This window comes from Coregonus lavaretus (genome assembly GCF_964263955.1).
Source record: "Coregonus lavaretus genome assembly, chromosome: 31".
Lineage (NCBI taxonomy): Eukaryota > Metazoa > Chordata > Actinopteri > Salmoniformes > Salmonidae > Coregonus > Coregonus lavaretus.
Window position 1 is genome coordinate 3,689,140 of NC_140018.1, and position 19,535 is coordinate 3,708,674.

Genomic DNA, 19,535 nt, shown 5'->3' on the forward strand with positions numbered 1-19,535 from the left:
CCACCATGTCTGAACCATGAGCTGTTTCTGTCCTTATAACTAACTGTTCTATAACTAACTGTTCTATAACTAACTGTTCTATAACTAACTGTTCTATAACTAACTGTTCTATAACTAACTGTTCTATAACTAACCGTGTTCTATAACTAACTGTGTTCTATAACTAACCGTGTTCTATAACTAACTGTTCTATAACTAACTGTGTTCTATAACTAACTGTGTTCTATAACTAACTGTTCTATAACTAACTGTGTTCTATAACTAACTGTGTTCTATAACTAACTGTGTTCTATAACTACAGTTGAAGTCGGAAGTTTACAAACACTTAGGTTGGAGTCATTAAAACTCGTTTTTCAACCACTCCACAAATGTCTTGTTAACAAACTATAGTTTTGGCAAGTCGGTCAGGACATTTACTTTGTGCATGACACAAGTAATTTTTCCAACAATTGTTAACAGACAGATTATTTCACTTATAATTCACTGTATCACAATTCCAGTGGGTCAGAAGTTTACATACACTAAGTTGACTGTGCCTTTAAACAGCTTGGAACATTCCAGAAAATGATGTCATGGCTTTAGAATCTTCTGATAGGCTAATTTACATAATTTGAGTCAATTGGAGGTGTAGCTGTGGATGTATTTAAAGGCCTACCTTCAAACTCAGAGCCTCTTTGCTTGACATCATGGGAAAATCAAAAGAAATCAGCCAAGACCTCAGAAAAAAAATGCTAGACCTCCACAAGTCTGGTTCATCCTTGGGAGCAATTTCCAAATGCCTGAAGGTACCACGTTCATCTGTACAAACAATAGTACACAAGTATAAACACCCTGGGACCACGCAGCCGTCATACCGCTCAGGAAGGAGAAGCGTTCTGTCTCCTAGAGATGAACGTACTTTGGTGCAAAAAGTGCAAATCAATCCCAGAACAACAGCAAAGGACCTTGTGAAGATGATGGAGGAAACAGGTACAAAAGTATCTATATCCACAGTAAAACAAGTCCTATAATCGACATAACCTGAAAGGACGCTCAGCAAGGAAGAAGCCGCTGCTCCAAAATAAAAAAGCCAGACTACGGTTTGCAACTGCACATGGGGACAAAGATCGTACTTTTGGGAGAAATGTCCTCTGGTCTGATGAAACAAAAATAGAACTGTTTGGCCATAATGACCATTGTTATGTTTGGAGGAAAAAGGGGGTCGCTTGCAAGCCGAAGAACACCATCCCAACCGTGAAGCACGGGGGTGGCAGCATCATGCTGTGGGGGTGCTTTGCTGCAGGAGGGACTGGTGCACTTCACAAAATAGATGGCATCATGAGGAAGTACAATTATGTGGATATATTGAAGCAACATCTCAAGACATCAATCAGGAAGTTAAAGCTTGGTCGCAAATGGGTCTTCCAAATGGACAATGACCCCAAGCATACTTCCAAAGTTGTGGCAAAATGGCTTAAGGACAACAAAGTCAAGGTATTGGAGTGGCCATCACAAAGCCCTGACCTCAAACCTATAGAAAATGTGTGAGCAGAACTGAAAAAGCATGTGCGAGCAAGGAGGCCTACAAACCTGACTCAGTTACACCAGTTCTGTCAGGAGGAATGGGCCAAAATTCACCCACCTTATTGTGGGAAGCTTGTGGAAGGCTACCTGAAACGTTTGACCCAAGTTAAACAATTTAGGCAATGCTACCAAATACTAATTGAGTGTATGTAAACTTCTGACCCACTGTGAATGTGATGAAAGAAAGAAAAGCTGAAATTAATCATTCTTTCTACTATTATTCTGACATTTCACATTCTTAAAATAAAGTGGTGATCCTAACTGACCTAAAACAGGGAATTTTTACTAGGATTAAATGTCAGGAATTGTGAAAAACTGAATTTAAATGTATTTGGCTAAGGTGTATGTAAACTTCCGACTTCAACTGTAACTGTGTTCTATAACTGTATTCTATAACTGTAAACCGGTTCTATAAATGTAAACCGGTTCTATTCAGTGCATTCGGAAAGTATTCAGACCCCTTGACTTTTTCCACATTTTGTTACGTTACAGCCTTATTCTAAAATGGACACATTTCTACAAACCTGTTTTCGCTTTGTCATTATGGAATTTAATACATTTGAGATAAAGGCTGTAACATAACAAAATGTGGAAAAGGGAAGGGGTCTGAATACTTTCTGAATGCACTGTCACTGTAAGAGTGTTTTATAACTCTAAACAAGTTTTATACCTGTAACTGTGTTCTATAACTGTAAACAGGTTATATACCTGTAACTGTGTTCTATAACTGTAAACAGGTTATATACCTGTAACTGTGTTCTATAACTGTAAACAGGTTATATACCTGTAACTGTGTTCTATAACTGTAAACAGGTTATATACCTGTAACTGTGTTCTATAACTGTAAACAGGTTATATACCTGTAACTGTGTTCTATAACTGTAAACAGGTTATATACCTGTAACTGTGTTCTATAACTGTAAACAGGTTATATACCTGTAACTGTGTTTTATAACTCTAAACAAGTTTTATACCTGTAACTGTGTTCTATAACTGTAAACAGGTTATATACCTGTAACTGTGTTCTATAACTGTAAACAGGTTATATACCTGTAACTGTGTTCTATAACTGTAAACAGGTTATATACCTGTAACTGTGTTCTATAACTGTAAACAGGTTATATACCTGTAACTGTGTTCTATAACTGTAAACAGGTTATATACCTGTAACTGTGTTCTATAACTCTAAACAGGTTATATACCTGTAACTGTGTTCTATAACTGTAAACAGGTTCTATACCTGTAACTGTGTTCTATAACTGTAAACAGGTTATATACCTGTAACTGTGTTCTATAACTGTAAACAGGTTCTATACCTGTAACTGTGTTCTATAACTGTAAACAGGTTATATACCTGTAACTGTGTTCTATAACTGTAAACAGGTTATATACCTGTAACTGTGTTCTATAACTGTAAACAGGTTCTATACCTGTAACTGAGTTATATAACTGTAAACAGGTTCTATACCTGTAACTGTTCTATAACTGTAAACAGGTTCTATACCTGTAACTGTGTTCTATAACTGTAAACAGGTTCTATACCTGTAACTGTGTTCTATAACTGTAAACAGGTTATATACCTGTAACTGTGTTCTATAACTGTAAACAGGTTATATACCTGTAACTGTGTTCTATAACTGTAAACAGGTTATATACCTGTAACTGTGTTCTATAACTGTAAACAGGTTATATACCTGTAACTGTGTTCTATAACTGTAAACAGGTTATATACCTGTAACTGTGTTCTATAACTGTAAACAGGTTATATACCTGTAACTGTGTTCTACAACTCTAAACAGGTTATATACCTGTAACTGTGTTCTACAACTGTAAACAGGTTATATACCTGTAACTGTGTTCTATAACTGTAAACAGGTTATATACCTGTAACTGTGTTCTATAACTGTAAACAGGTTATATACCTGTAACTGTGTTCTATAACTGTAAACAGGTTCTATACCTGTAACTGTGTTCTATAACTGTAAACAGGTTATATACCTGTAACTGTGTTCTATAACTGTAAACAGGTTATATACCTGTAACTGTGTTCTATAACTGTAAACAGGTTATATACCTGTAACTGTGTTCTATAACTGTAAACAGGTTATATACCTGTAACTGTGTTCTATAACTGTAAACAGGTTATATACCTGTAACTGTGTTCTATAACTGTAAACAGGTTCTATACCTGTAACTGTGTTCTATAACTGTAAACAGGTTATATACCTGTAACTGTGTTCTATAACTGTAAACAGGTTATATACCTGTAACTGTGTTCTATAACTGTAAACAGGTTCTATACCTGTAACTGTGTTCTATAACTGTAAACAGGTTATATACCTGTAACTGTGTTCTATAACTGTAAACAGGTTATATACCTGTAACTGTGTTCTATAACTGTAAACAGGTTATATACCTGTAACTGTGTTCTATAACTGTAAACAGGTTATATACCTGTAACTGTGTTCTATAACTGTAAACAGGTTCTATACCTGTAACTGTGTTCTATAACTGTAAACAGGTTCTATACCTGTAACTGTGTTCTATAACTGTAAACAGGTTCTATACCTGTAACTGTGTTCTATAACTGTAAACAGGTTATATACCTGTAACTGTGTTCTATAACTGTAAACAGGTTATATACCTGTAACTGTGTTCTATAACTGTAAACAGGTTATATACCTGTAACTGTGTTCTATAACTGTAAACAGGTTCTATACCTGTAACTGTGTTCTATAACTGTAAACAGGTTATATACCTGTAACTGTGTTCTATAACTGTAAACAGGTTCTATACCTGTAACTGTGTTCTATAACTGTAAACAGGTTATATACCTGTAACTGTGTTCTATAACTGTAAACAGGTTATATACCTGTAACTGTGTTCTATAACTGTAAACAGGTTATATACCTGTAACTGTGTTCTATAACTGTAAACAGGTTATATACCTGTAACTGTGTTCTATAACTGTAAACAGGTTATATACCTGTAACTGTGTTCTATAACTGTAAACAGGTTATATACCTGTAACTGTGTTCTATAACTGTAAACAGGTTATATACCTGTAACTGTGTTCTATAACTGTAAACAGGTTCTATACCTGTAACTGTGTTCTATAACTGTAAACAGGTTCTATACCTGTAACTGTGTTCTATAACTGTAACCGTGAGGGAAGGAGTGAGAGGATGGATGATAACATTACTGGTTACAATACTGCAGGCTCTCAGGAAGAGGAGTGAGGGAGGGAGGTAGAGAGCGGGTGATGGGGATGGATGACATTGTTAGCTGTAGTAAACCAGGGTCTTAGGAACTGAAGAGGTAGTTGAAGCTGATTGACTTGAGAAGTTGAGATGAATGAGTTGTGGGAAATGAAGAGGAGGAGAGGAGAGAATACACTATGAAAGACTGGTTATTCACTAGCAAAAATAATATGAACAAGACAAGGGAGAAAGGACAGGGGTAGACTGGAGGGGAGACGGGGTTTCGTTATGTACTGTCTTGTTACCTCGCTGGTTCTGAAGATGACCCTGTAGTTGTACTGCTGTCCATGCTCCTTGTGTTCCTCCAGCTTCTCTCTCCTCAGACTCACTGCTACTGGGCCCAGAGTCTCATCTACACCCAGGTAGTTCCAATGCTCTGGACGAGAGAGAGGGACGGGAGAGAGGGAGGAGGGGGGGAGAGAGAAAGAGAGAGAGGGAAAGAGGGAGAGGGGGGGAGCAAGAGAGGGAGAGAGGGGGGGAGCAAGAGAGGGAGAGAGGGGGGGGAGCAAGAGAGGGGGACCGCGAGAGGGGGGGAGCGAGGGAGAGACGGAGCGAGGGAGAGGGGGACCGAGGGAGAGGGGGAGCGAGAGAGAGGGGGAGCGAGGGGGAGCGAGGGAGAGGGGGAGCGAGAGAGAGGGGGAGCGAGGGAGAGGGGGAGCGAGAGAGAGGGGGAGCGAGGGAGAGGGGGAGCGAGAGAGAGGGGGACCGAGGGAGAGGGGGAGCGAGGGAGAGGGGGAGCGAGGGAGAGGGGGAGAGGGGGAGCGAGGGAGAGACGGAGCGAGGGAGAGGGGGAGCGAGGGAGAGGGGGAGCGAGGGAGAGGGGGAGAGGGGTAGCGAGGGAGAGGGGGAGAGGGGGAGCGAGGGAGAGGGGGAGAGAGGGAGAGGGGGAGAGGGGGAGCGAGGGAGAGACGGAGCGAGGGAGAGGGGGACCGAGGGAGAGACGGAGCGAGGGAGAGGGGGACCGAGGGAGAGGGGGACCGAGGGAGAGGGGGAGCGAGGGAGAGGGGGAGCGAGAGAGAGGGGGAGCGAGGGAGAGGGGGAGCGAGGGAGAGGGGGAGCGAGGGAGAGGGGGACCGAGGGAGAGGGAGCGAGAGAGAGGGGGAGCGAGAGAGAGGGGGAGCGAGAGAGAGGGGGAGCGAGAGAGAGGGGGACCGAGGGAGAGGGAGCGAGAGAGAGGGGGACCGAGAGAGAGGGGGACCGAGGGAGGGGGAGCGAGAGAGGTTTATTTGCAATATAAGAGAAGTAGCACACACTGAAGTTGCAGTAAATCTACAACCTGATGTAAATCTACAACCTGATGTAAATCTACAACCTGATGTAAATCTACCTGCTTTGAGATTCTATTTTCAGACAATCTTATATTTCCAAAGAAGATCAACTATCCAGTCTCCTTAAGAAATGAATAAATCAACATCTCAGATAGAAGTATTTCCTGTAGTAATAAGCCCCAGGTCTCTCCCTTCCTCTCACCTCTCAGAAGTATTTCCTGTAGCAGTAAGCCCCAGGTCGCTCCCTCCCTCTCACCTCTCAGATAGAAGTATTTCCTGTAGTAATAAGCCCCAGGTCTCTCCCTTCCTCTCACCTCTCAGAAGTATTTCCTGTAGCAGTAAGCCCCAGGTCTCTCCCTCCCTCTCACCTCTCAGATAGAAGTATTTCCTGTAGCAGTAAGCCCCCAGGTCGCTCCCTCCCTCTCACCTCTCAGATAGAAGTATTTCCTGTAGTAATAAGCCCCAGGTCTCTCCCTTCCTCTCACCTCTCAGAAGTATTTCCTGTAGCAGTAAGCCCCAGGTCTCTCCCTCCCTCTCACCTCTCAGATAGAAGTATTTCCTGTAGCAGTAAGCCCCCAGGTCTCTCCCTTCCTCTCACCTCTCAGATAGAAGTATTTCCTGTAGCAGTAAGCCCCAGGTCTCTCCCTCCCTCTCACCTCTCAGATAGAAGTATTTCCTGTAGCAGTAAGCCCCAGGTCTCTCCCTCCCTCTCACCTCTCAGATAGAAGTATTTCCTGTAGTAATAAGCCCCCAGGTCGCAGTGTTCTACAGATCGTTTGGCCCTTTCGGCGTGTTGTCCCTGGCCGTCTTTAGGGGCCTCCAGCACGGACACCCCGGCGTTGGTGAAGTGGGGGAGAGCGGTCTCCAGGGGCCCCTCCTCCGAGCCCCCTCCGCTGCCTATACTACCCTGCTGAGAGGAGGAAGAGGAACAACGTTAGTACTGCGGTAAGGTTAAAAAGGGGTAACATTTTATTTGAGTTGACATGAGCATGCATGCTTATATACTGCTTATGAATGCATTATGTATGGCTTCAAAATGTGTTATGAAGTCATTTCCACCTAAAGTCGATGTCCACATAATAAATAAATTCCCATCAAAACCGGTCTGTTTAAGCTAGAGATATCGTTGTTTTGGCATGGGCTGCGTCGACAAGGAGACATCCGGAAAATCGGTCTTCTCACTAAAATGTCTGTAGTGTCTGAACAGTTTGGGCTACAAACTAATATAACTAAGTAAATTCAATGTTTCATCAAAATTGATTTTAAATATTTGTTTTTTTATACCTACAGGGGTCCTACAATTCAAAATCAAATAGCTAAATGATCCTTGGTATGACCATCTTAAAACAATTCCATATGTTAGCTTAGTAGACACCCAGCCCCGGGCCCTTACACTGCAAGTGGTTACAGTGTCCTTCAAATTAAGTAACTACACTGCCTTGTTGTAGGGGAAGTAGGAGCAATGTTAATATGGAGGTAGTGGGGAAACAGAGGACGAACGCTTCTTTGGTAATAGATGCCTATAGTGGTGTGCTCTTTGAAAATGGAAATAGTGGGGTAGGAGGTATTGGTGAAAGAGTTGAGTTAATGATTCGATTTATGGTCCAATTTGTAAGTCGCTCTGGATAAGAGCGTCTGCTAAATGATGTAAATGTATTGGTCTAGTAAAGTTATGTCTTTGTCCAATATCAACGATGGTGATCGTATCAGAGTTATCCAGATAACAAATTCCATTACCTGATGTGTGAGTGTGTGTATATTGTGTGGGTGTATATTGTGTGAGTGTATATTGTGTGGGTGTTTGTGTGTACCTGCATGCTTGCTTGCATTCGTATTGCCTGTGTGTGTGTCCATGCCAGTGCATTTATCGTATCCTCGTCCTACCTGTTTAGAAGGGCTGATATTCCTCTCTCCCTCTCCTCCCAGTTCATTCCTGAAACAGGGACAGTTCAACACCAGCTCATTGCTCTTGTCATCCCCAGGATCCAGGGCAGGGTTAGTGGTGTGTCCCCCTCCTTGTCCCCCTCCTGTACCCGGACACCCCTCCTTCCCACTTAGCTCCTCCTGCGACCCGGACGGAGACCCGCCCCCACCGTATACTCCGCTCTGATTGGACGAGAGGGAGGAAGTGGCAGAGGCCGAGGCGGCGGCGGCGGCAGAAGCTCCCGTGGTGGTGTTCTTGCGTTTCCCACCGGACTGTCGTCCCTGGATGGCCTCGTTGAGGTCAAAGACGATACTCTGCACGTCAAAGTGGGCGAAGCCCTTCTGACAGGTCCAGGATTTGGGGCTGCTACCGTCCTCCCGCCCCCCGTCTTCTACGTCCGATCCGGCACGGGACGAGTCGCCTTCGGCCTTGACGCTACGGAGCTTCCGGAAGATGGACTCCCCGCCCGTCTCCGACTGGAATAAGATAAGACATTGACTTTATTATCCCCATGGGAAATGTTGTTTGTTTCTCTGTGCATACATTTAAACATATTAACAAATAATGTATGGGTAAAACATTTTGATAAGATTGATAAAATGTGATATTTAAACAGAAACACATCAAGCATAGACCATTACAGACAAGATACAGTGAGAGAAAAAAGTATTTGATCCCCTGCTGATTTTGTACGTTTGCCCACTGACAAAGAAATTATCAGTCTATAATTTTAATGGTAGGTTTATTTGAACAGTGAGAAACAGAATAACAACAACAAAATCCAGAAAAACGCATGTCAAAGATTTTATAAATTGATTTGCATTTTATTGAGGGAAATAATTATTTGACCCCTCTGCAAAACATGACTTAGTACTTGGTAGCAAAACCCTTGTTGGCAATCACAGAGGTCAGACGTTTCTTGTTGTTGGCCACCAGGTTTGCACACATCTCAGGAGGGATGTTGTCCCACTCCTCTTTGCAGATCTTCTCCAAGTCATTAAGGTTTCGAGGCTGACGTTTGGCAACTTGAACCTTCAGCTCCCTCCACAGATTTTCTATGGGATTAAGGTCTGGAAACTGGCTAGGCCACTCCAGGACCTTAATGTGCTTCTTCTTGAGCCACTCCTTTGTTGCCTTGGCCGTGTGGTTTGGGTCATTGTCATGCTGGAATACCCATCCACAACCCATTTTCAATGCCCTGGCTGAAGGAAGGAGGTTCTCACCCAAGATTTGACGGTACATGGCCCTGTCCATCATCCCTTTGATGCGGTGAAGTTGTCCTGTCCCCTTAGCAGAAAAACACCCCCAAAGCATAATGTTTCCACCTCCATGTTTGACGGTGGGGATGGTGTTCTTGGGGTCATAGGCAGCATTCCTCCTCCTCCAAACACGGCAAGTTGAGTTGATGCCAAAGAGCTCGATTTTGGTCTCATCTGACCACAACACTTTCACCCAGTTCTCCTCTGAATCATTTAGATGTTCGTTGGCAAACTTCAGACGGGCATGTATATGTGCTTTCTTGAGCAGGGGGACCTTGCGGGCGCTGCAGGATTTCAGTCCTTCACGGCGTAGTGTGTTACCAATTGTTTTCTTGGTGACTACGGTCCCAGCTGCCTTGAGATCATTGACAAGATCCTCCCGTGTAGTTCTGGGCTGATTCCTCACCATTCTCATTGCAACTCCACAAGGTGAGATCTTGCATGGAGCCCAAGGCCGAGGGAGATTGACAGTTATTTTGTGTTTCTTCCATTTGCGAATAATCGCACCAACTGTTGTCACCTTCTCACCAAGCTGCTTGGATGGTCTTGTAGCCCATTCCAGCCTTGTGTAGGTCTACAATCTTGTGCCTGACATCCTTGGAGAGCTCTTTGGTCTTGGCCATAGTGGAGAGTTTGGAATCTGATTGATTGATTGCTTCTGTGGACAGGTGTCTTTTATACAGGTAACAAACTGAGATTAGGAGCACTCCCTTTAAGAGTGTGCTCCTAATCTCAGCTCGTTACCTGTATAAAAGACACCTGGGAGCCAGAAATCTTTCTGATTGAGAGGGGGTCAAATACTTATTTCCCTCATTAAAATGCAAATCAATTTATAAAAAATTGTACATGCGTTTTTCTGGATTTTGTTGTTGTTATTCTGTCGCTCACTGTTCAAATAAACCTAGCATTAAAATTATAGACTGATAATTTCTTTGTCAGTGGGCAAACTTACAAAATCAGAAGGGGATCAAATACTTTTTTCCCTCACTGTAAATACAATCAACCAATGCGGAGATAGTAAACCGTGCAGTTCGTGTTCAATACCTTGGACCTCCTCTTGAGGTGTTTCTCCCTTTCTTTTAGGCGACTGGCGGGGCTACCTCTGGCAGTACCCAGGGGTCCATCAGGCAGATCCAGGGCAGCCTGTTTGTGCGGGGCGACCGTCAGCAGCTCCCCGAGTCTGTCCGGTGCCGGGCTGCGCTGGTCTGGAGCCTCCTGGGACGTATAGCCCTGGAATTAATGGATTTATTTGACATATTTAAAATACATTATAGAGTTGCCTCAGCCACAGGAGTACAACAATACATATATACAACAAGTAAAAATGTGGTTTAGGAAGATTAGGTTTATTTGAACATCTTGGCACATATGCAGAAACATGCATAAAATGTGGTTTCATGATTAATATAAATAGCTATATGGAGAGCGCATCATCAATAACTGATATACATCCGATAGCTATACCACTAAATCAATCAATTAAAACACAAACCTTGAGCATATCGAAAAAGCTCTCCCCTGAGCCTGCGTGTTTGTCTATGGAGGAGGTGCTGCCGTACTCGCGGTGCATGGGGGTCCAGCCAGAGAAGGACCAGCCCTCGCCCCCATCTCCCTCCAGCTCAGAGATAGTGATGTCGCTGTTGGAGCGCTGGCGGATACGCCTCATGCCTTTACGTGGCGAGCCCTGGTAGCCGTCCGGTGACAGGTAGCGGTTGTCTTTGCTGTGGTGTTTGCTGTGGTGCATCTTGCTCTTCAGGGTGTTGTGGATGTTCCGGAGCATCGAAGAGTCCTGAGGGCTGATCAGGTGGCCCAGTTTAGCCGACAGGTTGCTATGGGCAGTGGGCGCCGAGCCTGAACCCGATCCCGAGCTCCGCTCTCGTTCTCTTTCGCCGCCGGACCCGCGTTCTACACCCGAGTTGCGTTCTCCGCCCGAGCCGGGTTCTCCGCCCGAGCCACGTTCTCCGCCACCTGAAGATGACATGGTAGAACTCGGGGAGTCCGTATCTACCGTGATGTGCCACACCCCACCCGTTCCATCCCTTTTGGGGGGCCAGTCTGCCACGCGGGCCCTGACCCCCATCTTGGGAACCCCCGGGGTGGAGGAGGAAGAGGAGCCGGACGAGGAAGAGGAGGTGAGGTGGGCGCTCTCGGAGCGGGGTGGGGGGGCGCCACCGTTGGGGAGGCGCAGGCGGCGGGTGTAGAATTCATCAGAAGCAGGGACCGAGCCGCCCACCGAACGCTCCGTCTGAGACCGCTTCAGACTGGTCATGGTGGGGTGAGGTTAGGGGGTTAGGGGGTAAGGGGGAGCTCAGCAGTAGAGATGGAGCATTATGCCCAGGGAGAGGAGAGGAGCATGGGTGGCTGGGAGGACTGGAGGAGGGAGAGAGAAAGGGAGGATGGAGGGAGTGTTGGTGCTCCTCAGGTCTGCATGCTGCTTCGGTCTCTGGTGAACTCTGCAGAGAAGAGAGAGAAGGGCGGTAGGGGAGAGGAGAGAGGAGAGAAAGGAGAGGGAGAGAAAGAGAGAGAGAGGAAGAGGAGAGAAGGGAGAGAGAGAAAGAAAGAGAGGAAAAGGAGAGAGAGAGCGAGAGAGAGGAGGAAGAGGAGAGAAAGAGAGAGACAGAGAGAGACAGAGAGACAGAGAGAGAGAGACAGAGAGAGAGAGACAGAGAGACAGAGAGAGACAGAGAGAGACAGAGAGAGAGAGAGAGAGAGAGAGAGAGAGAGAGAGAGAGAGAGAGAGAGAGAGAGAGAGAGAGAGAGAGAGAGAGAGAGAGAGAGAGAGAGAGAGAGAGAGAGAGAGTGAGAGGAAAAGGGTTAGATGTTGGGTTAGGCCTCAATGTCAGAGAGGCTATAATAACTCTGAAGTTAGAAGAAACAAGTAGACTGACACACGACATGCGATCCAGACGGCTGTTGTTAAAGAAGCACCTTCCCTCACAGTGCCGTTACTACAGATAACATTAATGCAGAAATACTGAATGTCTCTGACAGAAACTAGCATATACCTATCTACACAAGACCTGCTAGGACTTGTATTCACAAAACCTTCAACTCGTGAGAATAATCATTTAAGACGGGGTTCTTCAGTTCATTTCAAACCAACTGATTGCCTAAGATAACTCAACGCTTATCAGTTAACACATGGCTGTTCATTATCAGATGAAAAATTATTGGCACCTTGATAAAGATGAGTAAAAAAGACTCTATAAAATAAATAATACAAATACTAAGCTCTATTTGTTTGCTAACAAAAATGTTTTGGGAAAATATATTATTTTATACTAGTACAATTGGTCAGAGAAATAAATGTTGTTAAATAAGTAACACTTATCTTTTTTTAAAATATATATATAATTTTTTTGATAGGGGTAAAAATGACTGGCACCTGTTTTTTTTACTGTACTTTTCACAGCATTTGTTCATAACGAAATCAGAAAATACGGTTGATACAGTCAGTGACATGATAAGAATATCCCTGGAAAATGTGGAGTAGGGTGGAACATAAAACAAAACAATGACAAGGGTTTGAGTGAGAGGACTAGCTGGTGTCTCCATGTGACCACACACCTCTCCAAAGTGTGTCCTAAGTTATTTCAATGCACTTTAAGACTCAAAGAAGAATCTTCAACTATAAGATGTTTTTTTTTTTATCTCTCCTAGCTGTGCCGTTGAGGAACTAGAGAAAGCACACTTGTGTTTTTTTTTGGTTTGGAACACAACATCCCCGCTGTCACACAATTACTGTTGTTGTTTGAGCAATCCAAAAACGTTCCATTATAAATCGCAATCTGGGTCAGGTGGGCATCATTTGAAAGCTTATTCTATTGCCAACATGACTAGATAAGTTATAAAATATGATCTTACAGGCTTTCACAAGGCAATTCAGAGAAACAGATTGTAAATTTGGTGCCATAGAAAGGAGTCATGTCCTCCTGCGAATTTCCTTTACAACAGACAAACATAGTGATCATAAATGCTGACACTGCATATGACATGAGTTTTATGATATGGAAATGTGAAGTGCACATTTGGACTCACGGGTGTTTGGCTTGCCTGTACGACATCAAAGCGGTATTTATTATAATCCTCAACGTCTCATCTTAAAAAAAATACATTGAGTCCTCTTAAATTTACAGCATTTCCCTCACTCAGACAACAAAACATTTGCAAAAGTTGCCCAATTAGCGGGAGTGATGGGGACACCTTTTTGTCGCGCAAGGTGCTCAAGTTCAGAACGGCTGTCAGTCAAAACCCATACAACACTGTCACGTTCGTTACAGGAAGCGGACCAAGGCGCAGCGTGATAGGCGTACATCTTTTAATGAGTACTTGAAACCAACAACAAAAACGATACGTGACGTCTAAAGATTCACCAACACAAACCTATACAGAACAAGATCCCACAACTAACAGGTGTCAAAAGGCTGCCTAAGTATGGTCCCCAATCAGAGACAATGAGCTACAGCTGCCTCTGATTGGGAACCACCCTGGCCAACATAGATCACACGATCTAGAATCTAAACATAGAAAACACAACATAGAACAAACACACCCTGACTCAACATTTAAGAGTCCCCAGAGCCAGGGCGTGACAAACACTGTGAAGCCAGAGCTCTGACGCCATTTATAGCATGTTACTGTCCAGCCACTGCGTTCCAATTCAGGCGCTTATCAGTGCCCAAATCTGCCCTTTTCAACCTGTAAACAGGATACGTGCGTAAAAGGCTACATCCTTTCAATATTTGTATATTCATTTCTAGTTGGTTTGAGTCATTGAAATTGGGAGCTGTTGGAACTTTAACATATTGTCCCACGTACATCGTGTCATTTACCGATGGTCCCCAACTAGCCCCATAGGGATATCCAAAGTCCAACCACATTTACCACGGGCATTACGATCGGGTTTCGGGCAGCTGCACTCAGAATTGATGATTGCTTGTGTGCTGCCAGCTGTGGGGGAAGGATTGAAATAAACTTAACCTTCATTTACATTGTGACATACTCAGATACAAAACTATTTTTTGGACAAGACTGACTTTATGACCAAAATTATTCTATTTACACTTTGTAGTCAATTTTGACAGAATAAATGTTTGACTCATATCGATGCCACATAGGCTGTTTTCTAATGAGAAGTTTGTTTTTATGGGGTAGTTGCTCTTTAACCTCTACGGGATTGGTGTCCTGTATATGGGACGGTTGAGCTAACATGCGCTAATGTGATTAGCATGACTGTTGTAAGTAACAGCAAACTTTCCAGGACATAGAAATGTCTTATATGGGCAGAAAGCTTAAATTCTTGTTAATCTAACTGCACTGTCCAATTTACAGTAGCTATTACAGTGAAAAAATACCATGCTATTGTTTGAGGAGAGTGCACAACAACAAAAAACTTTTCACGTCAACTGGTTTGATACATTCACCTCTGAAGGTAAATAATGTACTTACATTCAGTAATCTTGCTCTGATTTGTCATCCTGAGGGTCCCAGAGATAAAATGTAGCATAGTTTTGTTTGATAAAATCCATTTTTATATTCAAATGTAGGAACTGGGTTCTACAGTTTGAACCCCTGCTGTCTCTGGCTCCACACCCACCCCGCCCGGCCATCTAGATGTGTGAATGTTAGTGTATAAGCTAATGATCCATCATGTATGACATTGCTGGGAGTGTGTAAACTTACATTTTGTATTACCATATCATTTGTATTTTCTTTAACCAGATCTAATGTGTTATATTCTCCTACATTCATTTCACATTTCCACAAACTTCAAAGTCCTCTGTAGCTCAGCTGGTAGAGCGCGGCGCTTGTAGAGCGCAGCTGGTAGAGCGCGGCGCTTGTAACGCCAAGGTAGTGGGTTCGATCCCCGGGACCACACATACACAAAAAATGTATGCACGCATGACTGTAAGTCGCTTTGGATAAAAGCGTCTGCTAAATGGCATATTATATTTTATTATTATTATTATTATATTTAGGTCCTGAGCTACAGGCAGTTAGATTTGGGTATGTCATTTTAGGCGAAAATTGAAAAAAAGGGTCAGATCCTTAAGAGGTTAAAGTTATCTGAATCACTATATTCTCTGTAGTAATAACTTAGTGACTGATTAGTGACAGTAGGACTGTATCAATTCCCTGTAGTATTATTACGTATGACTGTAGTGTCTATTCCCTGCAATATTTAACATACAGTTACAGATGACAACCACCACTGGGATTGACAGTCATTGTACAGCAGGTTAAAACAGGATCTATCTACCTCTCAATTCCTCCCTTCAACAACAGGATCTATCTACCTCTCAATTTCTCTCTTCAACAACAGGTTAAAACAGGATCTATCTACCTCTCAATTCCTCTCTTCAACAACAGACTATTCCCGTGAGTTGATATACAGTAGGTTGCATTCCAAATGGCATCCTGTATAGTGCACTTTTCCTGTGCACTACATACAGCGCATTCGGAAAGTATTCAGACCCCTTGACTTTTTCAACATTTTGGTATGTTACAGCCTTATTCTAAAATGGATTAAATAGTCCCCCCCCAATCAATCTACACACAATACCGCATAATGACGAAGCAAAAACAGGTTTTTAGAAATATTTGCAAATGTATAAAAAATAAAAAGTTGAAATAACACATTAACATAAGTATTCAGACCTTTTACTCAGTACTTTGATGAAGCACCTTTGGCAGCGATTACAGCCTCGAGTCTTCTTGGGTATGACGCTACAAGCTTGGCACACCTGTATTTGGGGAGTTTCTCCCATTCTTCTCTGCAGATCCTCTCAAACTCTGTCAGGTTGGTTGGGGAGCGTAGCTGCACAGCTATTTTCAGGTCTCTCCAGAGATGTTCGATCGGGTTCAAGTCAGGGCTCTGGCTGGGCCACTCAAGGACATTCAGAGACTTATCCCAAAGCCACTCCTGCGTTGTCTTGGCCGTGTGCTTAGGGTCATTGTCCTGTTGGAAGGTGAACCTTCACCCCAGTCTGAGATCCTGAGAGCTCTGGAGCAGGTTTTCATCAAGGATCTCTCTGTACTTTGCTCCGTTCATCTTTCCCTCGATCCTGACTAGTCTCCCAGTCCCTGCCGCTGAAAAACATCCCCACAGCATGATGCTGCCACCACCATGCTTCACTGTAGGGATGGTGCCAGGTTTCCTCCAGACGTGACGCTTGGCATTCAGGCCAAAGAGTTCAATCTTGGTTTCATCAGACCAGAGAATCTTGTTTCTCATGGTCTGAGAGTCCTTTAGGTGCCTTTTGGCAAACTCCAAGCGGGCTGTCATGTGCCTTTTACTGAGGAGTGGCTTCCGTCTGGCCACTCTACAATAAAGGCCTGATTGGTGGAGTGCTGCAGAGATTATTGTCCTTCTGGAAGGTTCTCCCATCTCCACAGAGGAACTCTGGAGCTCTGTCAGAGTGACCATTGTGTTCTTGGTCACCTCCCTGGACAAGGCCCTTCTCCCGCAATTGCTCAGTTTGGCCGGGCAGCCAGCTCTAGGAAGAGTCTTGATGGTTCCAAACTTCTTCCATGTAAGAATGATGGAGGCCACTGTGTTCTTGGGGACCTTCAATGCTGCACCAATTTTTTGGTACCCTTCCCCAGATCTGTGCCTCGACACAATCCTGTCTCGGAGCTCTACGGACAATTCCTTCAACCTCATGGCTTGGTTTTTGCTCTGACATGCACTGTCAACTGTGGGACCTTATATAAACAAGTGTGTGCCTTTCCAAATCATGTCCAATCAATTGAATTTACCACAGGTGGACTCCAATGAAGTTGTAGAAATCTCAAGGATGATCAATGGAAACAGGATGCACCTGAGCTCAATTGAGTCTCATAGCAAAGAGTCTGAATACTTATGTAAAAAATGTGTGTTTTTTTATTTTTAATACATTTGCAAACATTTCAAAAAACCTATTTTCGCTCTTTGTCGTTATGGGGTATTGTGTTTAGATTGATGATGGAAAAAAATAATGTAATCCATTTTAGAATAAGGCTGTAACGTAAGAACATGTTGAAAAAGGGAAGGGGTCTGAATACTTTCCGAATGCAGTGTACAATTATCTGTAAGGTCCCTCAGACGAGCAGTGAATTTCAAAGACAGATTCAACCACAAAGACCAGGGAGGTTTTCCAATGCATCGCAAAGAAGGGAACCTATTGGTAGATGGGTAAAACATTTAAAAAACAGACATTGAATATCCCTTTGAGAATGGTGGTTATTAATTACACTTTGGGTGGTATCAATACACCCAGTCACTACAAAGATACAGGCGTACTTCCTAACTCAGTTGTTGGAGAGGAAGGAAACTGCTCAGGGATTTCACCATGAGGCCAATGGTGACATTAAAACAGTTACAGAGTTTAATGGCTGTGATAGGAGAATCAACAAGATGAAGATGGATCAACAACATTGTAGTTACTCCACAATACTAACCTAAATGACAGAGTGAAAAGAAGGAAGCCTGTACAGAATAAATATATTCCAAAACATGCATCATGTTGTTTGCAACAAGACACTAAAGTAATACTGCAAAAAATGTGGCAAAGCAATTTACTTTTTGTTCTGAATACAAAGGGTTTTGGATTTGCCCCAAACATTACAACATATTACGGAGTACCACTCTCCATATTTTCAAGCATAGTGGTGGCTGCATCATGTTATGGGAATGCTTGCAGTCGTTAAGGACTGTGGAGTTTTCCAGCATCAAAAATAAATGAAATGGCGCTAAGCACAGGTATAATCCTAGAGGAAAACCTGATTCAGTCTGCTTTCCACCAGATATCTGGATATGAATGAACCTTTCAGGAGGACAATAACCTAAAACACAAGGCCACATCTACACTGGAGTCGCTTACCAAGAAGACTGTCCCTGAGTGGCCGAGTCACAGTTTTGACTTAAATCTAGTTGAAAATCTACGGCAAGACCTGAAAATGGTTGTCTAGCAATGATCAACAATCAATTTGACAGAGCTTGAAGAATTTAGAAAATAATAAAATGGGCAAATGTTGTACAATCCAGGTGTGGAAAGCTCTTAGAGACTTACCCAGAAAGACTTACAGCTGTAATCGCTGCCAAAAGGTGCTTCTGCAAAGTATTGACCCAGGGGTGTGAATACTTATGTAAATTAGATATTTCTCTATTTAATTTTCTATAAAACGTTCTAAAATGTTTTCACTTTGTCATTATGGGGTATTGTGTGTAGATGGTTGAATTCAGGCTGTGTAACAATAAAATGTTGAATAAGTCAAGGGGTATGAATACTTTCTGAAGGCACTGAATACCATAGATCATACAGCCTAGTCTGTCAGTCAAACACCTCTTTCTCTCTCCCTGTCATAATAACCATGTCCTGGACTTCAACGACCCACACACTCTCTTCTACACCAAACCCTGCCCTGACACCTCAACTTCACCAGAACAGACCAGAAAGAAGGAGGAGGGAGGAGGCCCATTCTACTGTCAGTCATAATGTACTTGCTGTGTTACTTTTCCACCTCTCCAACGCTGATGAACCACCATGGTCTGACGTCTCTCAACTTCCCTGTTACTTCCCTGAAAAACCCTTGCTAAGTTCTGTGTGAGGAAGAAGAAAAACGATGGTCTTTGAACAGAGTTAGCCAGATAGAGCCAACCAGGCAGATACAGCTAGCCAGCCAGATAGAGCCAACCAGGCAGATACAGCTAGCCAGATAGAGCCAACCAGGCAGATACAGCTAGCCAGATAGAGCCAACCAGGCAGATACAGCTAGCCAGATAGAGCCAACCAGGCAGATACAGCTAGCCAGATAGAGCCAACCAGGCAGATACAGCTAGCCAGATAGAGCCAACCAGGCAGATACAGGATGCGAGTGGAACAGAGCGGAGCAGGCCGGACCGTAAATCACTCAGCCATACTGTCAACTTAAAGTCACAACTATGACATTTTTTAAATTAACATTTCAATTGTGTGGAAAGATAAACTTAAAAGAGAGAGAGAGAGAGAGAGAGAGAGAGAGAGAGAGAGAAGAGAGGAGAGAGAGAGAGAGAGAGAGAGAGAGAGAGAAGAGAGAGGGAGAGAGAGAAGAGAGGAGAGAGAGGAGAGAGAGAAGAGAGGAGAGAGAGAAGAGAGGAGAGAGAGAGAGAGAGAGAGAGAGAGAGAGAGAGAGAGAGAGAGAGAGAGAGAGAGAGAGAGAGAGAGAGAGAGAGAGAGAGAGAGAGAGAGAGAGAGAGAGAGAGAGAGAGAGAGAAGAGAGAGAGAGATGATAGAGAGAGGAG

General features: G+C 43.5%; 1 protein-coding gene across 1 annotated transcript in view; it reads right to left on the reverse strand.

The window, feature by feature from the left end:
* Positions 1–19,535, reverse strand: part of sipa1l1 (signal-induced proliferation-associated 1 like 1) — an 83,370-nt gene that overhangs the window by 48,902 nt on the left and 14,933 nt on the right. Inside the window, exons 2-6 of the mRNA XM_084148624.1 lie at positions 10,767–11,727; positions 10,319–10,504; positions 7,976–8,491; positions 6,806–7,001; positions 5,069–5,199 (exon numbers count right to left, since the gene is read on the reverse strand). Of these exons, the coding sequence (XP_084004750.1) occupies positions 5,069–5,199; positions 6,806–7,001; positions 7,976–8,491; positions 10,319–10,504; positions 10,767–11,543 (1,806 nt within the window). The 5' untranslated portion in view covers positions 11,544–11,727. The remainder of the gene's footprint in view (positions 1–5,068; positions 5,200–6,805; positions 7,002–7,975; positions 8,492–10,318; positions 10,505–10,766; positions 11,728–19,535) is intronic.